The following is a 25,817-nucleotide window of genomic DNA, read 5'->3' as shown; positions in this document are numbered from 1 at the left end:
CTAAAAGCTGTTCCGATTTGTTCGAAAAAAGATAGGAAAAGTGTTGGGGTAAACTTGGACTCACGGCTGCCTCCGTTTGCAGCCTTCCAAAAGCGCCTTCGAGGGTGACCCTGGCAACTGGGAAGCAGGTGCTTTGCTCTTCTGCGACTTGTCTGATCCAGGCGCATTCCTCTGTATAGTCCTCGGGAGAAACACAGGACGGATGAGTAATATCCATGGTGGCGGCGGAATCGGGAAGTGCCCTGCACATTTTCCCGTTTACCACGACCTCCTGGATATATGGCTCGAGCAGCCTCAGATTTTCGTCTGAATGGCTAATGCTGGCGAACGCGATTTGCTCCGTGCAATTTGAGGAAATATGGCCTTCCTTGTTGCAACGGAAGCAGATAATTGGTCTCTGGGCCTCGAACCCGCGCTCTAAGTATGCCTTAGCTTTAGCGGCCCCAGCCGACTGGGCTGTCTCTGCTAGCCCTTCCCTCGCCCCCTCTGCCTTAGTCGACGCTCCTTTGCTGAACTCGTCGCTCGTAGATGATTCCTTATTCGGCAAAATTGGGCTGCGAGGGGAAAATCGCTTTAGAGTATAGTCCTTTTTTTTCTAGCCTATCTTCCTGAATAGGTTTTTGGAAGTTTCGGCCCGTGTAATATTCCTCCGCGAGCTGCGCTGCCTTCTCTAGGTCTACTTCTGGGAGTTTGTCCTGTAGCCAAAGTCTAACTTCCTCTGGAAGAACTTGATAAAACTGCTCCGGTGGTATGCATTCAAGCACCTTGTCGTGGTTTCCATACACTTCTGCACTTTTGAGCCACTCTTTTAAGTTATACTTTAACTCATACGCAAACTGAGTGGGCGACTCGCTGCCCCTTTTTGTCTGTCTAAACCGCTGTCGAAATGTCTCGGCAGAGAGGCGGCATTCGCGAAGAAGCGCGGCTTTTACCCTTCCATAGTTCTCGTAGTCTTCTTTAGACAAGCGTGCGAGAACTTGCGTGCGGCCTCTCCTGGGGCAACCGAACGAAGTTTTTGAGACCAAAGGCTTTCGTCCAGCCCTATCTTTTCACACGTGCGTTCGAAATTCACGAGAAAACGTAGGATATCACCGCCTATCCTGTACGGTAGCATCAGGTCCTGTATTCTCAGTTTAGGTGTATCGTCTCCACCGGAAAGGGGACTTGAACGCGCCGAGCTGATTCGAATTTGCTCTATTTCCAGTTCTCTCATTTTAAGAGCGTGATTTCGCTCTTCGCGCCTTTTTCTCTCCTCTGCCTCCTCGCGCCTTTTCTGCTCCTCTGCCTCGTCGCGCCTTTTTTTCTCGCTTTACCTCGCAAGAATTTCTCCCCAAACCTCTTCGACTTCCTCCTCAGTTACCTCTTGGGTCCTCATAACGTCCAGAATGGCTTTCTTTCGCCTTGCCGCGGCAACCGAAATTCCCATCTCCTGACAAACATCAAGAAGGTCCTGTATCCTGAGCTTCTCCATCGCGATCTGACGGCTTGTCTCCTGTTTAGTCTCTAAATTAGCTTTGCTTCCGAACCCGGAAATCTATGCAAGGCCTGAAGCGAACTAAGACAAAACCACTACAACCATTTCAGAATACTTGAGCAGTTGTCCTTAGTATTTACATGTGCGGCAAAGGTCTGGCGATGCGAAAGGCAAACGTCGGGCACTCACCCCTCCAAAGTAGCTGACGCCGGTGGTCCTCGTGGCTGTGGTGTAGCAGGCGTTGAGCGGTGTAGCAGGCGTTATCTGGCTTCGAATCCCACAGCTTGCCATCCACTGTTGTGACTTCGGGGTGGAGGACGAAAGACGGACTCTTTCCGCAGATGAAGAAGAAACGAAAAACGTTATACAATGTCTACAGATAGTGGATGATAGCGTACAGGTAGCAAGCAGCAAGAGGCGCATCAGACCAACTGAATGGCTGGAGGCGACTCTCTCCTCTCACAATGGGCCGGTTCTCCCTTAAATCCCTTCGGCGACTCCTCGTCGGCAGGAACCAATTTGGCGACTTCTCGTCGGCAGAAAGCAGGCGGGGCAGGGTGATGACGTCGTCCGCGTCGAATTCTTGCGTCGCAAAGTGGGAGCTCCCGTCGCCTCGCTGATATGCACGTGGTGCACGTAGTATGACAGCTCCCGTCGCCTCGTGGTATCCACGTGGTGCACGCAATATGGCAGCTCCATGATAGGCACATGGTATGGCACAACAGGGGTTAGCGTAGTGAGATGATTGTAGGGCTGCGGTGCAAGAGAAAAGTATATGCTCTACATTTGCGTACTGTTGCGTTCTCCAGGGTAGCGTACCCCACCCCTGCCGATCAGTTGCGACGCCTGTTTCTCTAACCTCGACCGACGTTACTGTTGGGTAGCGTGGGGTTGTCGGTGGGCTGCAGGCATCCAGTAGACCATGGCGACCAGGCAAGGACGAGACGATTTCTAGTGCGAAACTTGCACGGTTTATTCAATGGTTGGTGAAAGATGAGAAGAGAATGAAGTCAAAAGTACATTGCGGGGTCCCTTAAATAGGCGCACTAAAATTGTAGGCGGGATCTTGCAAACGCCAACGTCACGTGATGTGCACTGAGTCCCACGGTGCTTGGCGGCGGCACCCACTCACCCGGCGACCTTTCACGAGCCTGCCTCCGCAGGGGCAACCCACGGAGTCTTGACCGGGGATAGGCGGCGGATCCCTTTTCTTTCGCGCGTTGTTGGTTCTCGGAAAGGGCGTCTGGTTGTGGATAGGCGGCTGACCCATTGTCCCAGTTGACGTCTTCACGAGAGTGCCTCCGCTGGCGGCGGTCCGCGGTCCGGGGAATAGTAGACAGTATCACTTCTCTTTCGCGCGTTGCTGGTTCGCGGAAAGGGCGTCTGGTTATAGATAAGCGGCTGATCCATTGTCCCTGCTGACGTTGTAAGTCCTCGTCGTGGCTTCATCCTTTCTTTTAGCCGACGTTGGTTCGCGAAAGTTCTCCTGTGGAGCTTGACAGTTCGAGAAAAGGGTCCCTCTAAAGTCGCACACACAAAGGGGCATGTAAGCAGCGCGGGGTGCCAGGTCATCCACTCGAGACAACCAAGGCAAATTAGGAATCCATCCGTCGTTTCGATGAGGCATGGTGATAGAGCATCCTTTTTGCCCGGGGTGTTACGCGCCAACCGTAACAGTACGTAGAGGGGTAGTTAGGACATGAGGGGTCGGAGCGGTAACGATAAAGATATAGGCGTGCTGGAGTGATCAAACTGTTGAACTGGATGGCTCTGAGAGTGTGTACCTGGGCAGTGGAGAGTAAAGCATGGGATGGCGGAAGAGGTCTGCAATGAATGCCGGAGGTGTTTATAGTGCTGCTACAGAGTTTTCTTATCAGAGTGTGCCTTGTCCTCTATGGGTGGGTAAGGCCAGGGTATCACTTGCGCCCGGCTATTAATCTCACGAGAGAGCTGATTACCGGTAATCCCCGCATGACCTGGCACCCACACCACTGTGACTAAAGCGGGGGAGAGAAGGGAGAGAGCGTCAGAAATGTCATAAAAATTATTGGGGAATCTGTTGTCGAGAAGGGCCTGGATTGCCGCCATGAAGCCCGAGCAAATGCGGTACGGAGGAGATGGAGGGAGAAGAGTTAGTTCTTGCGTCGCGTGGACAATCGTGTCCAATTCAAGGGATATAGGGGAGGTAGGAAGTAAGAAGGGGGTCAGTAGTAGAAGTGATGGGAATGCCAATGGGTGTGGGCATTGTGACACAAGCAGTGGAGCCATAAGTTTAGTTATACGTTGCATCAAGGTAGCATGTGACAGTGTCAGGTGGGAAGGGGTCGTGGAAGTGAGCGCGGGATTGTCGTCGTCCCTCATGAAGATGTGGGGTCGTATTAGATGGAATTGGGGCACAGCGGAGGTTGCTGAGAAAAAGTCGTTGAGGCATGTGCAGAAGAAAGTCAATGGGCCTGATGCCAAACCGCTGCAGTAGCCAATGAACCTGCGCAGAGCTGGATAGGCGGCCCAGTTGACGATCCCTGTGAAGGCTCAAGAACTCTGCAAGAGGAAGAAATAGGCCTGTTGCGTATAGTTTGGCTGTGGATGCGTGTGTCCGAAGATGTAGGGCAGCTTTATAGAGAGTGTTTAAAGCCGACTGAATGCGATGCATTTGTGTCTGCGTAAGGGCGCAGTACGGAAGTGAATAGAGGACTTTATTCAAGGCAAAGGCTGTTACAAGTTGATTGGCTCTGCATTCGTCGAGGCCGCCGCGCCGCTTGACCACTCCTCGGATTAAGTGATGTGAGGATTGGGAGGTCAATCCCACCGCTCGTAACCAGTTGTCAAGATTGGAGTCGGGCATGAATTAGATGGTAGCTGGCCCATGCCATCGTCCAACTTATCCACGCTGAGCACATTGTTGAAGGGAAAGACTGCTTCTCATCGAGAACGAGGAATATGGGTTTATTTACAGTATCTACATAAGGACATTGCAGTTCATCAGTCTGGCATGACTGCGAGAGAAAGTACACTGAGTAGCCGCACAACAGCGGTTTATAAACACTCGGTCCTCCCTCGATCCCTAGGTGGGGGAAACGTTCGATCAGACATCGTAGACGAGCCGCCTTTGAGCGGGAGGGCTTCCGCACCGGTTTCACGGTCCGGAACACGCTTCCGCACCGGTTTCACGGACCCCACCGAGGGCAGACGGACTTCGCAGAACTCGGAGCTTACGTCAGGAACGGTGCGTGGGAAGGGGCCTCCGAAGACGTTCCCTAGGGACCTCCCTTGCTCACGGCAGACCGGGTCGGCAGGGGTGTGTTCAGTCACAAAGCCTGGTTCGTCGAACTCATCTCGGCAATCCCGCGACGAAGGGTCGAGGACGCGGCTTATTGTTCTCCGCACACAGTAGACTTAGTGACGCCGCGTGGCTAGAGGGTGGCGGTGGCTTTCCAGGAAAATTCGACGCCGCTCTCGAACCTGGCTGGCAAAACTTGTACCTCAGCAGGCCGTTCTAACAGCGCCTCCATGGCCCGGAAAATCTCGACTGTCCAGCGCTGACAACCGCAGGGCAGGAAGAGAACGGCTGGTAGCCAGGGGTGATGCATTGGCTCGCAGCGACCACTTGTGTAATGATGTCACCTCCCCAAAACATTCAACAAGGACAGGCAACTGCAAAACGAACCCCACAACACGGCTCTGCGCCGAGATGACGTACCTTGGATCTCACTTTAGGCCCGCTAGGCTTCAAAGAAAACATAAGTGCAGAAAAATAATGCTGCATTTCGCTATGCCAATTTTTGAAGCGATTTCGTGCTGGCAAATTCAGCAATCATGGAGGGAATCCTGCTAAATGAGAGGGGATCTTCTTGGCTTAACAAAATTAACAATAGTAACCCTAAAAGTTGGGCGGGACCCTTAAACGCAGAATTCTAATTAGCCTGCTCAAACCATCTACATTGCTATGCAACTTTCCCATTTTATATCTAACGGAGAAGTTGCACTCTTGGAGAGTGAGACTCCATCGGAGCAAGCGGCCATTTTTGTGTGACATTTGATTGAGCCACGTCAAAGGACAGTGGTCGGTCTCGAAGATGAACTTCGCTCCGTACAAGTAACCCGACAACTTCTGGGCGGCCCAAACTAAACAAGCGCATTCCTTCTCTGAAGCGCTGTATGCTTCCTCTCTTACAGTTAGTTTACGGCTGGCATAGAGGATAGGATGCTCCTCGTTATCGTCGCCGACCTGACTAAGTACCACGCCCATACCTCTGTCGCTTGCGTCATTGAACTATGAATTCCTTTGTGTAGTCTGGCGCGCGAAGCACAGGACAAGAAACCAATAGCGTTTTCAAACTTTGGAAAGCGTTCTCTTTGTCCTTATCCCAGTGTACGCTACTCGGTGCTCCCTTTCGAAGGGCGTCCGTTAAAGGACTTGCCATTTGCGAGTAATTCGGAATGAACCGTTGATAGTACCCACAAGTCCCAAAAATGAACGAAGGTCTGTTTTCGTGCGCGGCTGAGAAAATTCTCCAATCGTAGCTATTTTCAGCTCGGCCGGCCGTCTCGTGCTCTGGCCGACAACATGGACCAGATAAGTAACCTGTGAACAACCAAATGTACACTTTTCCGCTTTCATCGTTAAGCCGGCTTCCCACAACCGTGAGAACACCTGTTTGAGGTGCGATACGTGTTGTTCCCAGCTGTCCGAAAAAATTGCTACATCATCAAGATAGGGCAAGGCGAACTCCTGCAAGTCTTTTAGGACAATATCCATTAACTTAGAGAAGCTAAATGACGCGTTCTTCAGCCCGAAGCTGAGTGCGAGAGGGCGAAAAGTGCCTACAGGTGAGATGAATGCGGCATAGCGGCTGGCATTTTCTGAAAGGGGAACTTGCCAGTACCCCCGCACGAGATCTATAGTTGAAATGTATTTAGCAGCGCTAACTTTTTCAATTCGTTCTTCAATCTTGGGTATCGGGTACAGCTGATCCCTAGTGATGGCATTTAACTTCCTGTAGTCAACATACGGACGAGGGTTCTTGTTGGGGGTTACTACCAGTATTGGCGGTGACGTGTAGTCACCCTCAGCGGGCTCAATAACTCCCAACTCTAGCATGCGCTGCACCTCTACCTCCATAATTTCTCTCTGTCTTGGAGACATGTAAGGCTTTGATCTTACGGGTTCGGTTGATGTCAGCTCTATTTCATGCGTTATTAGTTCGGTTCTACCTGGCCGATCGCTGAATCTGTCGAGATATTCCCCTAACACCCTTTTTAGCTCATTTAGTGGCTCAGGTCTAGGAGCGTGCGAGCTTACCGAATATTTTACTACTTCTTCTAGGCCGATTTCAGAGTTTGAGGTCGCCTTATACTCTTTAAACTTGGTACTAGTGCCATCCTGCTCTTTGATGGCATAGTTAACGACTCCGCTCCGTTCTACATACGGCTTCATGAAATTGCAGTGATATGTCCTCACCTCCTTCCTGCGACCGGGCATTTTCAGAACATAGTATCTGAAAGTTTGTGCAACACTTTAACGGGCCCGTCCCAGTGAACTTCAAGCTTGTTCTTTCTTGAAGGTTTGAGGATCATTACCTGGTCTCCGGCGTTAAACCTACGAAGCCTCGCGTTCTTGTCGTAATAGAATTTGGCGTTCTTTTGAGCTACTCCCATGTTCTTTTGGACTAGTTGGGTTGCGCTTAGCCGTTCCAGCAGATTTAGCACGTATTCAACCACTGCTGGACTCTCTCCTCTTTCCTCCCACATCTCTCTTAACATTCTCAGTGGAGAACGGAGTGTCCTCCCATACACTAGTTATGCTGGCGAGAACCCTGTAGCCTCATGTGGAACCGTTTGCAAAGCAAACAAAGTTGCCGGCAGACAGTTCTCCCAGTCTTCCTTGTGCTCGTAACAGAGCGCACGCAAAACTCGCTTAAGCACTGAATGCCACCTCTCTACACTGTTTGACTGAGGGTGATAGACGGAACTGTGTATCAACTTTACCCCGCACTTTTACAAGAATGTGGAAGTCAGTGCGCTGGTGAATACTGACCCTTGATCCGCCTGAATTTCAGCTGTAAACCCAACTCGTGCAAATACTGTCAAAAGCGCGTCTACTACTGCGGTGGAGCTGAGCTCTTTCAGAGGGATTGCTTCTGGAAACTTTGTAGCCGGACACAGCATGGTAAACAAGTACCTGTAACCCGATTTTGTTTTTGGTAGAGGCCCTACCGTGTCTATCACAAGTCGTCTGAAAGGTTCTGTTATTAAGGGCACTACCTTTAGTGGAGCTTTCCATGTCTCTCCTGGTTTACCCGAGCGCTGGCAGGCGTCGCATGATCTTACAAAGTTTTCTACGTCTTTGAAACAACCAGGCCAGTAGTATTCCATAAGTAATATTTCCTTTGATTTGTTTATGCCTAGGTGGCCGGACCATCCATTTCCATGACAGAGACTCAAAAGGTCTTCCCTATACTTAGTAGGTACGACTAATTGATCTAGAATCCTACCCTTTCGATCTCTGTAGTGCCGATACAACAATCCTCCTCTCTCTTGTATCGTCACGCTGTGCCTAGCAATGCCTTCTTTAGCTGTGTGGTGTAATTTAGCTAAGCTGTCATCATTCTTTTGCTCCGCTGCCAGTGACTCTCTGTCCACACGTAAGAGCTGATCAAAGTTCTTTGAGGCCGGTGATAGTAGTGACCCTGTCTTGCTTGCGAGTGCATCAGCGGGCTCTTCCTGCAGGGGTGAACGTTGACACCCTGGCGATACGCTCTCATTGAACTGGTCAGCTGGCGGGCTTTCCTCGACCGTTTTTTCATCCTTCGAGCCTAGCTCGGATTTGGTTATTGAAGTTATCTCTTTTGCTGCTTCCGCTGGAGCAGCTGGTGCATTAACCACCACCCTTCTAACTTGACATGAAGCTTGACAAGTGCACACACTTTTCGAACTAAAAGATAGTACAACCGAAGTCTCCTTGGGTTTTACTGGAAACCAAGCGGCTTGCGGGAGTACTCAAGCGGAATTAGGGCAAGCCTCTTGCGCGTTCCCTAATCTAAAGCTCTGTAATATGTGCCAGTGCAATCTCTACCCCGTGACATTGATTAGCTAAGAAAATGGAGCCTGCATGCAACGTGTCAGAAAAGGGACCTCATTTCGCTGGACCAGATGACTGGCACCCCATCCCCTCTTCCCCAACCACGTGCACGCACATACACACAACCTCCAGAGACATTACCCCTCGTGGCACAATCGCAACATGTCGCCGGGATAATACTCTAATCCATTCTCTCATGGATACGGCGCTCACACCTGTCGACCCTGTGTCACTACACTGTCCGACACATTCGTTCCGCTGCCACCGTGTGAGGTAAGTGCAAGTTTCAGTGTTCTATGCCGTCCGCAAAATGAACCTGCGAAAAGCATGAATGCTAGTCTTATGCCAACGCCCCTATTGAAACTCTATAATACAGTGGGATCTGGACCGCAATTCTACCATAAGGATTCTGTATCTTGCCCTTGCTAGGTCGCCAGCGAGAGTAGCACTAGCTGCGTGCTTAACTTTGTGGAAATTTCATGCCAGCTCATAGCCATATTTGTTTTGTGAATTCCTGTAACACTGTTGCGGGCGGGAACCTTCCACTCGGTTCAAATTCTAATGTTTTGACAACTTCGTTGCTAGTGATAATATTGTCTCCACTTTGTCTTCCGCGCCTCTCACATAATCTTTTCATTGTGTAACATCAAGTATACCCTGTAGTCGAGTGCCACAGGGAAGTGAACAAAGGTGTTAACATATGTAAGCGTTTTGTTAATGGTTATTCAAGGTGGGATTATGAAGCCGCCGTACTAGAATTTAAGTTGAAACATATATTTAACCACGTTTTGTTAAAGTGCGCTGGTCCTAAAATCACATATGTGAACGTAATACACTGGCAGGCCGTCGTAGCGTAATATAACTTCATTCTGCATTATGTGCCTGTATCACTGCCGGAGGTAGACTTGTAATTGTTGCAGCTTTGCGTGTAGGTTTCCTTATGACTGTGGCGAGGAGTAACAAAATGTTGCTCTCTGCTATTTGTGGCGTCTTTTTCGGCAGGTACCTTTTCCTTTATTCACTCACACATTTGTGTTTGCTGTAATCGTTCTTTATTGTGTAAACAATCGCAGTTCCAGCTGTTTTGTTGTCCCGTATTTCCGTACTAACTCCGTATAGGAGCGCGTTGTATGGCTAACAGTTGACGAAACAAACTGCGGTGTGGTTCGCATCTATTTCGTGAGCCATCGCCCTGCGCTTATATGCTTGATAGTGCTCAGGAGCCGTCTTTCTACACCGGCGCAGGTGATGCTGTACAAAGACAATCAGCTGCTCCTGACATGTGCCTCCAGAGATACCGCGGTGCTAGCGGGAAAAACGTACATATCCCCTGCATACATGGCCTACTCGCCGATGGGCACAGGCATGGTAAGCAAGGCTTAGAATTATATTACAGCGGAGCTGTGTATGGCTAGAGTGCCATAGAAGTTTCGCGTCCGCACACAAAACTATCATCATCAATGGCTCATACCCGCATAACACTAATACCCCTGTAAGCAAGCAAAAAATGCAATGGCTCATAGCCTCGTAAGGCAAAAGCTACAGGCCCTCAGCAAAGGTAAGCGAGCAGTGCTTACATTCTTTGGAATCACGCAAACAACATACAGAACAGCATGCCGAAACCTGTCGTCGGCTGCCTCGGAGAAACCTAGTTTGGTAGTGTTGAGCACGATTTGCGATGTCGTGAAGCCACGCGCGGTTAGGACTCCCGAAGAGCAGCTCGCTTGCGAAGCCCCACGGCGCGGACTCGGACGAGAGTACGACGGCGGCGCGCGGCAAACACTACCGTGCCCGAGAGGCCGATCGGAAGCGGCAGGCCAGACGCCTGTCGCGAATCGGATAATGCGGCGAAGAGATGCAAAGAAGTCTCTCCGATGTCGAAATATGATGTCGAAAAGTTCATGGCTACTCACTCTGTGTGCGTTAGTTGCGATGACACACCCCTCTGGTCATTGTCGGTGAACTCAACGTGGATCTGTCGGCACCGAAAAGGGAGTGGTTTACACGCTTCGGGGACATTTCGCTTGCGATGCCACACCGATCTGGCCCAACCGACCACCCAGTGGCGTACGTGCATCGATTTGACATTATCAAATATTGTGTTTGCAGTTGCGAGTATGCCGATCAGTGTATATCATAGCGACCTCAAAGCCATTGGGATGTAATGAGTGATGATAATGTAATGAGTGATGCAATACAGTCGTTACCACAAGTTTTCTTAACACGATGTTTACAGTTCCGCTGGTCACCCACCTTCGCAGGGAAGAATGGCCATGACTTTTGTTTGCGTACGCTTTCGGTGTTATCATTTTGCTCGATCATGGCTCACCTGTCATTACTTGCGTTGTTTCGCTGCCTGACGATGAATATGCAGTTTAATAAGGTGCGTTTCTGGGCTTTACGGGTGCAGTATACTTGTGGGAAACTCTTCAATACAACTTGGACAAGACGTGAAAGAAGAGAAATATGACGATACAGACGGATGGACACAGCGTCAACGAGCCTGCGGGCCTAGCTTTGGAAACTTCCGCTCGGCATAGGATGCCTATTGTACGTAACTTGCACTAACGCTTCCTTTAAATACCAACAGCTGTCACGGCGCCTGTACTCGTCAGCGACTGTCTAGGGTGTTGCGATTCGTCGTCGCAGTGAGTGAGTTGAAGTGGTAACAAAAATAATGGCTAACGCAGCGCTCCAAACAGGAAGCGCCGATAGTGCTTCTGCCTCATATCTGGGCAAATAACCATCTGACGATCACAAAAGGCTCGTTTATTGCGCATAAGACGCGCAGCAATTACTCTTCTTTTTATGTTTCAGTTGCATTTTGTTATACGTACACTTGAATGCTTCTTTTTTTTTTCGGCTATAGTCTTCCTTCTGTATTCAACTGGCTTATCCTAGGAAGCCGCTCCTCACTTCGATCGTCGTCATCTGTTGAGAGAGAGAGAGAGAGAGAGAGAGAGAGAAGGAAAGAAAGGATAACACGTGCATTCTGAACCCCCTAAAGACTTTCAAAGATGCCACGCTAGAAGGCCAAACGTTCGCGTGCCCTCATACACCGAATCCCGCACATGCATGTATACAGGGTATTTTTCTTTTGTTTTCTTTTGTTTAGGCCATACAGATTTTTTTATTAAAAAGTTAAAAGCGAAGCGAACGTGGCGTTCTTTCAGCGGTGTTCCTAGGGGTGGACATATTTTGCCGCAAATAACGTTAGCTTCAGAAGACTAATTAACAGATATCCAATAATTAAGTATGTCAGTGCCTTGGTGCTATTGGTTTAAATGACAAATGCCCAATTTTGTTAAGCTTGAAAATAGCACTTAATTCGAGATATTCACAATCGAATTTCAAAGCTCCATTGAGGCAATATCGAAACCGAGCGCCTTCCACTGCTTCGTCTGACGGAAAAGAAGTGTGGGGCGAAAGTTGACACTATGTCGCGCCACATCATGACCCGGCACACAGCCGCACGTGCTTGCCAGGAAACACGAGCCGTATCAGCAAAGGCCGATCCACACGATGGACCAAATTGCTCTTTTGGACCGCGGTCCGCGCATCACGTGATAGGACGTCACCAGTTCGTGCGTACCGTCGTTGGCCCGCGCAAGACCGCGGCCCTCGCGGTCCAACAAATCACCGAGGCTTTTCCCGCTTCAGTTTTGGCGGCGGACCGGATGCAAACCGCAGCGATTTTGGCGTAGCCAACGAATGTTGCCCGGCAACAGAGTGTCTTCAGCCAAATCCAATCTAGTTTTCAGCTCAGCAAAAGCCAGTCATGTCCGCCGTTCCTCCTACACGTGCGTGCAGCAGATATATTTCTTAAACACCGTGTCCTTTTGGAGTGACGAGGAGGCTTTTTATTTTGTATCCCTCGTTGAGCAGTTCCCGGCTTTGTGGGACTCGAGCCGGCATGATAACAATGATAACACTCTGGCCGAGAGTGTAGCTGGTTGGTCTGCTCTGCCGTCTGCTATGGCGGTCCGCCGTGTGGATGTGCTCTGCGCCGGACCGGACCGCGGCGGGCCGTGACGTCGCATCACGTGACCGAGCGGCCCGCGGACTTGGTCCGTCGTGTGGATCGGCCTTAACCGACGCGACTGGCCGAGACGTTCAGTTTCAAACATCAAAAGAAAAAAAAAAAGGGGGGGGGGGGTGCTTTACGTGCCAAAGCCACAATCTGATTACGAGGCAAGCCGTAGTGGGGAATAATTTGGACCACCTGGGGTTCTGTAACGTGCACCTAAGTCTAAGCACACGGGTGTTTTCGCATTTCGCCCCCATCCAAATGCAATTTCTCCATCGCGCTTGTCGTCACGGGGCGTTTCCGTCTGATATGATAGCGGGGCCGCCTTTCCTGCGCTCCCGCGACGCTCGGTTTCGATGTTGCCTGGATTTACCGTTGCAATTCGATGACGAATATCTCAAGTTAGGTGCGACTTCCAAGTTTTTAAAACATGAGGGTGCACTAAAATGTGATTGCCTTCAAATTTTCCATTTAAGCGACTGCCGCCAAGGCACTAATAAAAAAGTTAATAATTTTTGTGAATTAGTCTTCTGAAGCTCCCGCTATTAGCGCCAAAGTATGTCGACCTACCACGCCAAGGAATTTATCTGCTAAAATGCTACGTTAGCTGGCTTGTACGTACGCCGTGTGTGTGTAGCCTTACAGCCTTATAGCTTCTTTTTAAAAAGTTGTATGCTGTGTAAAACACACACACACGCACGCACACACTGTATACTGAAGCGCGGATAACGGGCTTCCTCTAACGGCATTACCCGCCTTAATTTTTTTTTTCATTTCATACGCAGGGGGCGAAAACGTCTTTCTTGTGTCTTCAGGCTCGTTTAAAAGTTGTCTCAGCACCTAACCAGTGAGGCGTGACGCTTCAGATAATCGCGAAAATGTCTCCAATGAGGGAGAACCCTACGACCCCACGGCTGTCGCTGGTGCAATTCGTTCACATAAGGTGTAAAAAAAAAAAAAAAAAAAAAGGAGAAAAAGCACGCATTTGTTCCTTTTTCTAAAATGATGTTCGTGGCTTGCTCCAAAACTGCGTACTATAGTACTCCATACCTTTACATTCTTCTTGCTCCGAAATTGATATTCTCTTCTTCTTGTGTTGTTCAAAAATATAAGTTATTCTTCTCCATGTCTTTGAGAGCAGCGCAGCCACCCCCTTCTCGCCGCCACAGCCATTATTACCGCTACCGCCGTCTTTGAAACCGCGACTTTTTTGAAGTATATAGGAACGATAACGGAAGGCCAGCTATGATCCTGGAGCATCTTCAAAAGCGCGTACGAAAGGGCAAATGCATCAAAGCCTGCATCATTTTTCATTTGGATGCGTTACTTAAGCGACTACATTTTTGGAACGATCAATGTTTGCACAAAATTAGTGCCTTGTGAGCAGTTCTGGTGCTGTGCTTCTCAAAGCTCTTTAACCTGAGCGCACGTTAACTGAATGATCTAACACTACATATGTCACTCAGCGTACACATCTCGCCTTTTGTGCCTTCGCTTTCCTCCTTCTTTCCAGGGGCCTCCGGTATACGTGAACTACGGCAGAGAACAAGACTACAACTACTTCAGGGATACGGACCTGCACGGCAAGGTTATCCTGGTACGGTCTGGAAAGATAACCGGTGGACAAAAGGTATAGATGATCATGCTTTCTTTTTCTTTTTTGTACCTGGTTCACGCTTTATGAAGCAGTTTGCGGGGGGGGGGGGGGGGGGGGGGGGGGAAGAAAGACAGTCAGCTCAAAGATATGTCCTGTTTCGTCTTGACAACTATTTCACGATATTAAAAGGTAACGTCACGGTCATTCGCGTTCAAAGATACCTGATCAGGCGTGGCGCTCGGCAGCACGCGTAGTCGCTCGTCGCATAATGATATTGACGCCCTTCCGATCTACCGTACATCTCTGGGATGCGACCCGTCTGGCCTGAGGACTCCATGGAGACCCGTTTCGAATGTGCCACGAGGTCTCCGCGTTTTTGCCGGCACCTTCCGATTTGTGTCCGCTTAAGTGCTCCAGCTGTCACGCCCCGTATAGCTGACGCGTATATGCGCACAAAGTCGAGATGACGTGTTTTTGTACGCGAGCGTGCGGTTACCGAGTGAAGTACGGCTGAAGGAACGACAGCCACACGAGCAAAAGAACGCTTCTGCTACTATCCATTCGCTCGCTGATTCTACCAAAATAGCAATCGGAACGTTAACAGAGATTCAGGTTAGAGCCTGGAGGCATTGCAAGCGGTATACGTCTGCGTGCGTAAGAGCCGAAATTGTTGGATTTCGCTGGGGCTCAGGCGAGCCTTTCAGCGTATACATATATATAACCTGCAGGGCCCGCAAAGGTGCCTGCTCACTATACACCTCTTCACTGTTTGCATTTCCGAGTCACAGCACGTGTTCTTTAGACTATTGCGAGCACACGAATGAAGATCGCCCTGTTCTATCTTTTGTAGCGTGTCCTCACAAACTACGGGAACGCGCTAGGAGTTTCCCTAGGAGAAATGTCTACGCTTCTGCTGAAGTGATGCGAAACGCCGATCGTGACGCCAAGACGACGGCGTCGTAATACATGCTGGACCCAGCAGCGGCGTGTTCGCATAATGTGCGCTGCGTTGCGCGCAGGTGCGCAACGCCGAGCGGGTAGGCGCCGCGGCCGTCGTGGTATTCCCGGACGCCAGCGACCTGGCGCCGCGAGGTGACACCCAGCCCTTCCCGGACTCGATCTGGATCAGCGGCAGCGCCATCCAGAGGCAAAGTGCCGCATACATGCGGGGGGACCCCCTGACACCTGGCTACCCCGCCGTCGGTAAGCAATGCGAGGTTGCCACTCTGGTCCCTCTAAGTAAACCATTGAAGATTGCTTGCTTGTGTCCGTATCTCATTCCTTGCATGACGGTTGCTCGGTGGCTGCGTGGGATTCTGCTGCTGCTGGGCACGAGGTGGCGGGTTTGATACCCGGCAGCGGCAGCTGCACCATTGCGATAAAGTATAAATGCAAAGAAAAAACACCCTATCGCGTACGCGTTGCTTTAGGATGCACGTTGAACAAAACTCCAAGTGGTCTTCAGGCTGGATGCGATGTGGACACCGAAATACTTTGGGGGCACGTTTTTTAATAGTACACCGTTCAGATTATATAGGGAAATAAGTTGGTTAGTCTCTCTATCCACACGCATAAATTTACACTTACGAACATTTATTTCCTTTACGCATGTTTTACACCTTGAGGAAACGTATGAGGGACTGTTAGAGGAAACTCACTCTGGCAAGTCGTTTATACCAGATATTTCTGCGAAGTCTGCCAAAAATTCCTGAAAGGGGGGGGGGGGGGGCGGAAACTCGTGATGAAAATACGGCTGTTAAGAAACCAGATTATCGGGAACGGCGGCCATCGGGAAACATGATTCTCATTTTCTCGCCCATTAGGTCAATACACTAAATAATATAATTAATTAGAGTATTTGCCCGGTTATTGACAATGTAAATCGAAAGGGAAAAATGGGCGAGTTGGTATGGAAGCATGGCTAAATTCAGAGCGCGAACTACTGGGACACAAGCTAAGGCACAAGAAAAGACAGGACACGGCGCTACTTGCTAGTAGTAGTTCGCGCTCTGAATTTAGCCATGACAATGCAAATTATTTAGCTAATTGACGAGATGATCACTTATCAAATAGGGAGAAACGTCCTTCTCCCAGGCCCTGCACCACAGGAAAGTTTCTCTCTCTCTCATTTTTTTTTACGGGGAAGCAGAAACTCAGTGCTTGAGAAGCGTAGAAAAGCACGTGTGCAAGAAACGTCAGCTGTTGACGTCTTCTCACGTTAACCAGTCTGCGCCACGAGAGGCGAACCATCTTTCTTAATTCGACGCGGTGATTACGGCTCGAGGCAGGCATTTTCCTCACTACGTCATCGATGCGCTAAAAACAATCCTTAGCGTACGGGCTGGTTGGGCCAGCTTGCCCAAAGATTTGCTTGGTGGCGCGCGTGGAATTGGGGCGTTAATGCGTAAACATTTCTATGCCTACCCAGCGAGGAAAAACGTCCGTCCGTCCATCACGTGAGACGATCGCTTTTAAGATATGGCCCGCAGCAGTGAGCGAATTGACCTTCGTGCTGCCTCTCGCGTCAACGCGAAATAAGTGGCGACAACACAGCTCGCAAGAAGCTATCAGTACTCTCCGCACTGTGTCCCCATCTCAAATCGCCTTCGATAGGGGCCCCCACGGCTGTGCCATATGCAGCCGCTGCCGGAGTCCGACGCGAATGGATGAGGCCCTAAAAAGCGATAATGATCGGAACCTCGTCAGCGCACCTGGCACCGGCACCTGCAGTAGTTTGCTTGCGTCATCAATTCACCTTGCGCTGCCGTCCGCAGCAGTTCGTGTCGCCGCAGCGCTGTCGTTTATACTGGTCGGATCAAGTTTCACAACGTTCATAATGACACCGGGTTGCGCAGAGACGAACAGGTGACACAATGCTTACGAATACTTAGACAATTGCCAGATGACTTTTTGCGTGAATTTTTTTTTTTTTTGGGGGGGGGGGGGTAAAATATGAACTCTGTTGTTCGCTTTTTTTTTTCGCTTTTCTTTTCGTGCGTACTTGCCGCTACCGTCAAAGTGATAATCGCGACCTTTTGAGATCGTTTAAGGTTAACACCTAGCTTGGTAATTGTATGTGATTGCCAATGTTATGCACTGCCGACGAAAGCCAAGCCAGGAGCCATAATCAGTCATGTCCAAACACAGAACATGGTTCGTCTCGTGTGGCGCAAACCACTAACGTTTCTTTATCCAAGCGGTTTTCTGCGCTCCTCAAGCGCTCATGCAGTTTCAGTTTCTCAGCGAAAAATCGAGAAACTCTCGTGATGCAGGGCCTAGGGAAGGGCTTCTTGCGCGATATCAAAGGTGATATGAGACCACCTCATGAGTAGCTACAAACTTTACATTGTCAGGAGCCGCGTAACTACGCCAGTTAATTAGATTATTGAGTGTATTTACCTAATTAGCGAGAAAATGAGAACAGTAAACTTGTTTACAGATGTCCACCATTCCCAATAATGTGGTTTGTAAACAGTCGCACTTTTATGTTGAGTGCTCTACTTTTAGGAATTTTCGGTAGCCTTCGTAGAAACACCCGGTATAAACAAGAAACGCAAGTGAATCATGTACAGAGCCCTGCGGTACACAAGGATTTGCGGTACACAAGAATGTGGGTACTGCACTGGGCTTAGGGTTGGAATCATTGCACGAGACGAGTTGAGAGCGGCAGTAGCGAAAGCATTCTATCCAAGTTAAAATTTTTATGTCAAATGTCAAGCAGGATAAGTTTATACCGGGTGATACACCCCAAGTTTTACGGAATTTTTAAAGACTGCCTGTTGCAGGTAACATAATTGTACTCCTTGAGCTGGATTAATCAGAGAGTCGTACATTACTTGCAAGAGAAATCGAAACACATATTCAACTAATTAACAAAATTTCACTAATGAACTTCTTGATTAGTTACTTTAGAGCACATATTGCAATTTACGAATTGTAGCTGGTGAGTTTGCAGGGTATATCCACTTGTAATAAATTTCCAGGAGGGCACCAGTGGGAAGATATGCGCCTTCAAACTCGCCCTAAAAATGCCTTGCTGTTCCTTTTTTTTAACAAAGCACTCTTTTATGCAAAAACAAGAACAACTCCGGAGCGAGGGACTCCGGATTAATTTTGACCACCTGGGTATCTTTAACGTGCGCTCAATGCGCGGGCGTTCTTGCATTTCGCCGCCCATCGAAATTCGGCCGACGTGGCCGGGATTCCGTGACCTGGCGCTTAGCAGCGCAACGCCCTAGCCGCTAAAAGCCGCCACCGCGCTCTAATGTGCGTTGAAGCACAAGCACAATAGTAAGGCTCGTGTATTTCGTCCCACACTTTGGCAAATAGTAACTGGTGTGCTCCTGGGAATTCATTTCAAGTGCCTGGCCAACTCACTGGCTACAATTCGTAGACTGCAATATGTGCCATAAAGTAATTGAATAAACAGTTAATTGTGAATTTCTGTCAGTTCGTTGAATATGTGTTTCGATTTCTCGTCCTTATGATGTCCGCCTCTTCTTGTAATCCAGATCAAGAACAAGAAGTGTGCTGCCACAGGGGATTTTTCAATATTACTACAAACTTACTAAAAAACTTACTTAAAAACTTAGTAAGTTTTACTTACTTAGTAACTTAGTAAGCTTACTTAAAAAACTTAAAAATCACCTCGTATAGCAGAGGCTGGTGACACACCTTGTCGAAGGCTTTAAAAAGTCTAAAATTATAGTCAGCTAGTGATGATTTGTCAATAATAACATTGAATTTGTGGGAGGAGGATATTATCTGCGTTTTGCATGTGTATGGTTCTTCGAAAACCGTGTTGCGACGCAATGGAGAAGAGTTGGATTCCAAAGACGGCAAGGTGATAAAAAAAGAACGCGTGTTCAAAGATTTTACATTAAATGCTAGTAAGTGATATGGACCATGTAATGAACAGCAGAACGCTTATCACTTAATATTAAAAAGCGGAATCACTTGCTCACATAATTTAGTGTAAACATGCCTTGTTTGTCCAGTGGGGGTGCATCTGCGACGCAATGTTTGCCGCGCACCAACGCAGTTTCCGAGCGTTTGGAGAACTTAATTGCGGCGCTGATTTTTTTTTTTTTATTAGCTGGCTATATGCAGTATCGCGTGATTCCTAGTAAGAAACCCGCTTGGTCTTTTCTGTTTCGCAGATACAGTCTATCGCACCACTGTCAACGATGCCGAGCTGGCGCAGACTGTTGCACAGCCGATCAGCTATGATGATGCAAGAAGCATCCTGAAGTGAGTCACTGTTTTCTCTTCACAAGGGCAGCTTTTAGTTGAACAACTGTTAGAATCCATAATGCACGACCGTCAGTTTGGTTTCACACGAACAGAAAAGACGTTTCGTTTCTCTCGAAGAAAATCAAACAATAAAAGATAGAGCATACCTCACGCATTTCATTCTGCGATTTCAGGTAAGCCCGATAAAATTTGAGATATATCGCTAGTAATATTATTGCATGTTCAAATTTACCCTCCTGAAAAACTGCAAATTTTTGGAGCCTCATATCAACATGTGACAATTTCTTTTTTTTTTTTTTGCTTACCTAATGATCTGGGATGACTTTTGTCATTTGTTTTTATCATTGGACAGCCTGGAAGGGGAACGAAGGGTGAAAGAGAACAGTCGAGAACTAAGAATTGTCCACGTCCGAGCTAGTTGAACGAAGTTTTCAGCATGAGCATGTTTAGGAGAAAGCAAGAAGGGAGCGTCAGGAGAGGAGACAAACGACTCACAGCAGGGCGTCATGTATTGATCTTTTTCCTTTGTGCTAGAAATTGTTTTACTCTTTTCGCTATATACTCACTGACCAGGGGCAGCCGGAGAGGCGTATCATCATTGACACAGTCGTCGTCATCAGTGTATCTTTCTCGTATTTCTCTGACCGGCCAAAATAGAGAAAAGAAACCGTTGTTGTTGTTTTCTTTCTTTCTTTCTTTCTCTCTTTCCTTCTTTATTTATTTTTCTATTTATTTATTTATTTATTTATTTATTTATTTCTGATAGCCGCACCAAAGGATCAGCGTTGAGCCGGAGTTGTGTCGTTGATTCTGTATTTTTGTAGCGCGTGAAGCCGTAAAAGAAGCACCTTAGAATTCCACTAGAATGCCGTTATTGCAGCGCCAAGCGCCTTAGATGCTCGCTGAAGTGCGTTGCGCGTGGGATTGAAGGGTTTAATCATGGAGTATTTGACTGTCTGGCTCACTTGTAAAGAAACGCTGGCCTAGTATCTGAGAAGAACCGACTCTAGCATTCTCCAAAAGTCTCTGAGAAACCCGGTAAATCGCTGTGCGTACGAGACAGGGGGGGGGGGGGGGGGATCACTCTCGACGATTGGCAATACCGGCAGCGGGATGCAAATGGACTCGAGTCGCGCACGAGCAACACTTCGATGAGAGAAGGCCTAAGCGCTCATAGTTGTTACGTGTAGGTAAAGTCGACCGCATAAGTTTACGGACCACGCGAGCGCGTGACCAACAGCGCGTGCTAGAGTGCCTCAGTGCACACCTCCTCCCCCCGGCGTGCCTTATTTTGGAGCTAGTCTGCGGCTGGTGCAAACATTTGGCGAGCTGAGATGGCTGGTAGCAGCATGTGCGCTGTATTTCCCTACACCGAGTACATGAGGTCGCGTAATCTCAAGTTTAGGAGACTCGTTGAAGCGATAGGCAACAGAAATGTTAGCTCCTCTCTTCTTGCACTCTTCATCATACCAGCGTTGTGACAGAGAGTGTATGCGTGGTCATAGAGTGAGATCTACTCATATATGTATGTGCGCGCGTGACACCATGCTTGTTAATGTATTAGCAAGTGAATGTTTACTGCAATGTATACGACCAATAAACCCACGAACCTTACTTCGTGTAGTTGTTTAATGCCTTGTTATCGCTATCAATGCTCCGATTTTCGGTCGACACTGCGACTTTTTTTGTGTTTCCATAAGCACGAAGTATGTGACGTTCATCATGCCTGTAGGAGCTGCGTGCCGGGCGGCTATTAAAATTATATAGGAATGCCCAAGGTGTGTTTTCATTGTTGAAAGAAGAACGCCAACCAGAACAACGGTATTACAATTCCACCTGAGGACTACGAAATGACCAGATATGCCAGGACTAGCGGAGCTCTTGCCACGCTGATTGTTTCTTTAACGATGCATATGTTTTTACACAGTCCCCAGCAGCTGCGAAGCAACTGATCACGGCGGCGGTCAGACCTGCGACGCTGCAGAGGGTGCTAAGAATCCCTGGCTCCGGACAGGCCGCCATTGGAATATGAACCTGGCAACGTTTAACGCTAGAACGTTATCTAGTGAGGCGAGTCTAGCAGTGCTATTGGAGGAATTAGAGGGCAGTAAATGGGATATAATATGGCTCAGTGAAGTTAGGAGGCCAAAAGAAGCATATACAGTGCTAAAAAGCGGGCACGTCCTGTGCTACCGGGGCTTAGCAGAGAGACGAGAACTAGGAGTCGGATTCCTGATTAATAAGAACATAGCTGGTAACATACAGGAATTCTATAGCATTAACGAGAGGGTGGCATGTCTTGTTGTGAACCTTAATAAGAGGTACAAAATGAAGGTTGTACAGGTCTACGCCCCTACATCTAGTCATGACGACCAGGAAGTCGAAAGCTTCTATGAAGACGTGGAATCGGCGATGGGTAAAGTCAAAACAAAATACAGTATACTGATGGGCGATTTCAATGCCAGGGTAGGCAAGAAGCAGGCCGGAGACAAGTCAGTGGGGGAATATGGCATAGGCTCTAGGAATAGCAGAGGAGAGTTATTAGTAGAGTTTGCAGAACAGAATAATATGCGGATAATGAATACCTTTTTCGGCAAGCGGGTTGGCCGAAAGTGGACGTGGGGGAGCCCGAATGGTGAGACTAGAAATGAAATCGACTTCATACTCTGCGCGAACCCTGGCATCATACAAGATGTAGACGTGCTCGGCAAGGTGCGCTGCAGTGACCATAGGATGGTAAGAACTCGAATTAGCCTTGACTTGAGGAGGGAACGGAAGAAACTGGTACATAAGAAGCCAATCAATGAGTTAGCGGTAAGAGGGAAACTAGAGGAATTCCGGATCAAGCTACAGAACAGGTATTCGGCTTTAACCCAGGAAGAGGACCATAGTGTTGAAGCAATGAACGACAATCTTATGGGCATCATTAAGGAGTGCGCAATAGAAGTCGGTGGTAACGCCGTTAAACAGGAAACCAGTAAGCTATCGCAGGAGACGAAAGATCTGATCAAGAAACACCAATGTATGAAAGCCTCTAACCCTACAGCTAGAATAGAACTGGCAGAACTTTCTAAGTTAATCAACAAGCGTAAGACAGCGGACATAAGGAACTATAATATGGATAGAATTGAACAGGCTCTCAGGAACGGAGGAAGCCTAAAAGCAGTAAAGAAGAAACTAGGAATAGGCAAGAATCAGATGTGTGCGTTAAGAGACAAAGCCGGCAATATCGTTACTAATATGGATGAGATAGTTCAAGTGGCTGAAGAGTTTTATAGAGATTTGTACAGTACCAGTAACAGCCACGACGATAAGGTGAGAGAGAATAGGCTAGAGGAACTTGAAATCCCACAAGTAACACCGGAAGAGGTAAAGAACGCCTTGGGAGCTATGCAAAGGGGGAAGGCAGCTGGGGAGGATCAGGTAACAGCAGATTTGTTGAAGGATGGTGGGAACACTGTCCTAGAAAGATTGGCCGCCCTATATACACAATGCCTCATGACCTCGAACGTACCGGAATCTTGGAAGAACGCTAACATAATCCTAATCCATAAGAAAGGGGACGCCAAAGACTTGAAAAATTATAGACCGGTCAGCCTACTGTCCGTGGCCTACAAAGTATTTACTAAGGTAATCGCAAATAGAATCCGGAATACCTTACATTTCTGTCAACCAAAGGACCAGGCAGGATTCCGTAAAGGCTACTCAACAATAGACCATATTCACACTATCAATCAGGTGATAGAGAAATGTGCGGAATATAACCAACCCTTATATATAGCCTTCATTGATTACGAAAAAGCATTTGATTCAGTCGAAACCTCAGCAGTCATGAAGGCACTACGGAATCAGGGTGTAGATGAGCCATATGTAAAGATACTGGAAGATATCTATAGCGGTTCCACAGCCACCGTAATCCTCCACAAAGAAAGCAACAAAATCCCAATAAAGAAAGGCGTCAGACAGGGAGATACGATATCTCCAATGCTATTCACAGCATGTTTACAGGAGGTATTCAGAGACCTGGAGTGGGAAGAATTGGGGATAAAAGTTGATGGAGAATACCTTAGCAACTTGCGATTCGCTGATGATATTGCCTTGCTTAGTAACTCAGGAGACCAATTGCAATGCATGCTCACTGACCTGGAGAGGCAAAGCAGAAGGGTGGGTCTGAAAATTAATCTACAGAAAACTAAAGTAATGTTTAACAGTCTCGGAAGAGAACAGCAGTTTACGATAGGTAGCGAGGCACTGGAAGTGGTAAGGGAATACATCTACTTAGGGCAGGTAGTGACCACGAATCCGGATCATGAGACTGAAATAACCAGAAGAATAAGAATGGGCTGGGGTGCGTTTGGCAGGCATTCTCAAATCATGAACAGCAGGTTGCCACTATCCCTCAAGAGGAAAGTGTATAACAGCTGTGTCTTACCAGTACTCACCTACGGGGCAGAAACCTGGAGGCTTACGAAAAGGGTTCTGCTGAAATTGAGGACGACGCAACGAGCTATGGAAAGAAGAATGATAGGTGTAACGTTAAGGGATAAGAAAAGAGCAGATTGGGTGAGGGAACAAACGCGGGTAAATGAAATCTTAGTTGAAATCAAGAAAAAGAAATGGGCATGGGCCGGACATGTAATGAGGTGGGAAGATAACCGATGGTCATTAAGGGTTACGGACTGGATTCCAAGGGAAGGGAAGCGTAGTAGGGGGCGGCAGAAAGTTAGGTGGGCGGATGACATTAAGACGTTTGCAGGGACAACATGGCCACAATTAGTACATGACCGGGGTAGTTGGAGAAGTATGAGAGAGGCCTTTGCCCTGCAGTGGTTGTAACTAGGCTGATGATGATGATGATGATGATGATGATGATGATGATGATGTTTTTACACCTAATGCAAGAATATTATTGCTGTTATCTCGACAATGTTATGACTAACTCGCTCTACTGATACTGATGCGCTTCATTAGGTGTCGAACGTGGTCTTGCTTCTGCCACTCTCTTCACGTCATATTGTATTGATTAGGATTTTAGGCTACTAGGTTTAAAACACACTTGGAAGCAAAATATTAGTTTCAGTTTGCTGCGCGCGACGAAGAAACTAGTATTTGCACAACTCATTTCTTTTTTGTTCTGCTAATAGTTATTAAGTTAAGGAAAGTGCACGGCTTATTCATATGGCATACGAGTGCTGCCAATTCAGCGCTGCTGAAACACACACACACACACGCACGCACGCAAGCACGCACGCACACGCACGCACACACACACACACGCACACGCACACGCACACACACACACACAAATTTTAGGCGAGCTCGTTTTGCTCGTACAGCCAAAGTTGCGAGCCCTGACTGTGTTAGAAGAAGAGTAGGGGAATCACTGCGCCGGTATTTTCGGTGGATAAACCTAATTGCCTTTCTCTGGATCCTTTCCAGTTTAGATATGTTTGTTTTAGTGTACGGGAACCATACGACATTAGCATACTCAAGGACAGGTCTCACGAATGTAATGTAAGATAAAAGTTTGACGTTAGTTGGTGCCAACCGCAGGCACCTTTTGAGAAAGAAGAGATGTTATAATGTACAAGAAGTAATGTTGTTAATATGTGCTGTCCAGTTAAGGTCAGACGTTATTGTTAAACCAAGATACTTATGCTGTTGAACTCTAGTTATGAGGCTACCGTTAAGTGTGTAGTGGAAAAACGATGGCTGCTTTTTTCTCGTTACTGTCATGCAAACCGTTTTGTTTGTATTAATGGTCATTTGCCAGTTATCACACCATTCGGTTATTTTTGCTAGTGCATTATTGAGCAGAACTTGATCTTGGTGATTGCGTATTTCTCTGGATATTATGCAGTCGTCTGCAAACAGTTTGATTTTACAATCAATGTTATTTGTAATGTCATTGATAAAAAGTAAAAATAACAGCGGACCTATTACTGAGCCCTGTGGGACCCCTGATGTGACAGGCACCGGAGCAGATGGGATGTTTTCGATGACGACAGATTGGGATCGGTGAGATAAAAAGTTTTTTACCCATGCAGTAATGGGTCCATTGCCAATCGCAGCTGTAATTTTGGCAGTTAGTTTAGTATGGCACACACAATTATACGCTTTACTGAAATCTAGTAAAAGTAGGTCAGTTTGATTATGATTATTAATACTTAAAGCAAGATCGTGTACGACCTCTGTTAGCTGAGTGACTGTCGATAAGCCTCTTCTAAAACCGTGTTGAACATCTACTAGAATATGTTCTGCGAAATATGCGGTTAAGTGTTTGGGAATAATGTGTTCCAAAATTTTACATGATGTGCTGGTAAGCGAAATTGGTCTGTAGTTAGATGGCAGGTTAGTATCGCCTGACTTATGAATCGGTACAATT

At 47.8% G+C, this 25,817-nt stretch overlaps 1 protein-coding gene across 1 annotated transcript in view; it reads left to right on the top strand.

Moving 5' to 3' along the window:
• Positions 1-25,817, top strand: part of LOC126547201 (N-acetylated-alpha-linked acidic dipeptidase 2-like) — an 80,981-nt gene that overhangs the window by 17,056 nt on the left and 38,108 nt on the right. Inside the window, exons 4-7 of the mRNA XM_050195097.2 lie at positions 9,801-9,923; positions 14,096-14,212; positions 15,199-15,382; positions 19,339-19,429. Coding sequence (XP_050051054.2) covers positions 9,801-9,923; positions 14,096-14,212; positions 15,199-15,382; positions 19,339-19,429 — 515 coding nt within the window. The remainder of the gene's footprint in view (positions 1-9,800; positions 9,924-14,095; positions 14,213-15,198; positions 15,383-19,338; positions 19,430-25,817) is intronic.

Source organism: Dermacentor andersoni, chromosome 1 (assembly GCF_023375885.2).
Source record: "Dermacentor andersoni chromosome 1, qqDerAnde1_hic_scaffold, whole genome shotgun sequence".
NCBI lineage: Eukaryota > Metazoa > Arthropoda > Arachnida > Ixodida > Ixodidae > Dermacentor > Dermacentor andersoni.
Note: the sequence above shows the minus strand (reverse complement) of the source record. Positions and strands in the feature narration are given on the sequence as shown.